Raw genomic sequence first — 2,656 nt, forward strand, 5'->3', positions numbered from 1 at the left:
AAAAAAAAAAAAAAAAAAAAAAAAAACAAAAAAAAGAAAAAACAAGAAAAAAAAAACAAAAAAAAAAAAAAAAAAAAAAAAAAAAAAAAAAAAAAAAAAAAAAAAAAAAAAAAAAAACAAAAAAAAAAAAAAATAAAAAAAAAAAAAAAAAAAAAAAAAGATGATACTTTTAAAACTAAATATTTTATGAGTTGCATGAAAAAAAAAAAAAAAAAAAAAATATATATATTTATATATAATTTGTAACATATAATGATATTACTAAATATGTTATTTATATGATATATACATATATATTATATTTATATCCATTTTGATTTTTATTACATAAATTTTATTTGTCTTATTATTATATACGTCAAATATATATACATATATATATATATATATATATATATATATATATGTATTTTTTTTTTTATTTATTTATTTTTATTTTTATTTTTTTTTTTTTTTATACATGTTTTATGAAATTGCCGCAAAATCTTTTTTTTTTTTTTTTAAAAAAATAAGTTCGTTTGTTTTCATGTCGTAAAAAAGTCTGCATTTTTTTGCTCGATTTTTTGGTAACTATAAATAGGAAATAAGAAAAAAAACCAAAGAAAAAAAAATTAAATTAAATAAATTTTATATAAATGATATTATAATAATATGTTGATAATAAAACATTTCAATATATATATATATATTAAGTATTTTATTTTGGAGATGATAATTTTTTTTACCTTTATCATTTCAAAATGCTTCAACTTTAAAATGTCCTTATCTATGGGCAGCTCAGGGAAATTATTCTTGTAGAACTTTAAAATGATAAAAATAAAAAATAAAATATAAAATATAAAAAATATAATATATAAAATAAAAACATTGCACACATTTTGTAGAAAAATATATATTCATACTTGTTTAATTTATATATATATAAATACAAACATATGTATATTTTTATTTACTCTCTTACGTTATATAACTGCCTAGGGTTGGGGGGAATATAATTTTTATTTTTTGGTAAATATTCATATCTTCTCATTATAGGATTATAAAAACAAGTTACCACATTATCATCTTTTCTTTCCTCGATATTTTCATAAATACTAGAAATAAATATAAGTTAATTATGTAGTAAAATATAATGTGCACATATAAATATATATATATATATATATATATGTATGTATTTTTTTTTTTTTTTTTTTCTTTTTTTTTTCCTACTGTTCTAGATCATAACTAGATCCATTAAAAGGCAAATACACACATATGGAAAAAACCAATCCAAACGTTAATAAAATGGATATGACAATATACATTTCTACATGCTTAGTTGTTATATCATTTCGTTTTCCTTCTGAATATCTTTTGTATTTTTCAATTCGTTCATCTGAAATAAAGAAAAAATAAAATAAAATAAAAAATAAAAAAAAAAAAATAAATAAATAAATAAAAAAAAAAAAAAAAAAGTTAAATGATTATATAAATATATATATATATATATATATATATATATATTTTTACTCCTTTCGTCCTCGTCTTCATATATAGACTCATCAATTATATCTGAGAATCCCATGTGTTGAAAATCCTTATCTATATTTTTATATTTGTTGTATATTTCTATAAATATTTCTTCTTTTTTTTTCTTCCGTTCTACATTCTTATCTTTAATGTACATATCGGGGTGATAATCCTTGAGAAGTTTCAACAATTTCTATAAACAAAAAAAAATACATATATATATATATATGTATATATTTATTTATAAATATGTGCGCCTTATACATTTTTTTTTTCCTTATACACACCCTTTTTAATTTGTTTATATCTTTTTTATCGTCATCATTAAGAATATGAGTAAAATCATTCTTTCTCAATCTCTTTAAAATATTACAATCCTCTTTATATTCTTCATAATGTTTTATCTGTTCTTTGTTCTCATTTGTTATATTTTTATATGGCATATGCATAAAATAAATCTTCTTCAAATGATCATAACCATTACTGTTTAATCGTTGTATTTTTAAGTATCTACAATGCTTAATTCTAGAGAACATTTTTTTTTCTTCTTTAAAAATTTTAAAAATTATATTTCAGTTCATCATTTTTTAATAATACAAAAAAAAAAAAAAAAAAAAAGGAAATAAAAAGGAAGGGATTTTAAATATATTTTTAAAAAATGTTTAATCATATATATATTAAATATATATATATGTACACATTTTTGAATGTATATATTTTTTATATTTTAATGATATTATATCAAATATTTAAAAAAAAAAAAAAAAAAAAAAGTTTTTTTCATAATTTAATAATAATAAAAAAAAATTATAATATGAAATAAAATATATATATATATATATATATATTTTTATTTATACCCTTTTTTCAAACAAAAAAAATAAATAAAAGAAATAAAAAAAAATAATACATTATTATTTTTTACATATAAAATAACAAGGGGTATATATATATATATTTTTTTTTTTTTTTTATTTATATATGGTTTCTAAAAAAAAAAAAAATTAAAATATTTAAAAAGGTTTTATAAAATAAATAAACAAATAAAAAATAAAAAAAAAAAAATATAAATAAATATATTGCATATATATTATTATTATTAATTATATATTTTTTATTGTTTATTAAAATAAATATATATTTT

The 2,656-nt window shown here is 15.0% G+C and overlaps 1 protein-coding gene across 1 annotated transcript; it reads right to left on the minus strand.

Annotated features, from left to right (window-relative positions):
* Positions 1–465: 465 nt before the first annotated feature.
* PGSY75_0108600 (hypothetical protein) lies at positions 466–2,048 on the minus strand (the record flags this gene model as incomplete). The annotated part of the gene is made up of 6 exons (XM_018783640.1): positions 466–570; positions 726–800; positions 962–1,094; positions 1,213–1,378; positions 1,513–1,705; positions 1,800–2,048. 6 exons carry the CDS (start codon positions 2,046–2,048, stop codon positions 466–468), a joined length of 921 nt encoding a protein of 306 aa, XP_018643924.1.
* Positions 2,049–2,656: the final 608 nt, after the last annotated feature.

The sequence above is a fragment of the Plasmodium gaboni genome, chromosome 1 (assembly GCF_001602025.1).
Source record: "Plasmodium gaboni strain SY75 chromosome 1, whole genome shotgun sequence".
Classification (NCBI taxonomy): domain Eukaryota; phylum Apicomplexa; class Aconoidasida; order Haemosporida; family Plasmodiidae; genus Plasmodium; species Plasmodium gaboni.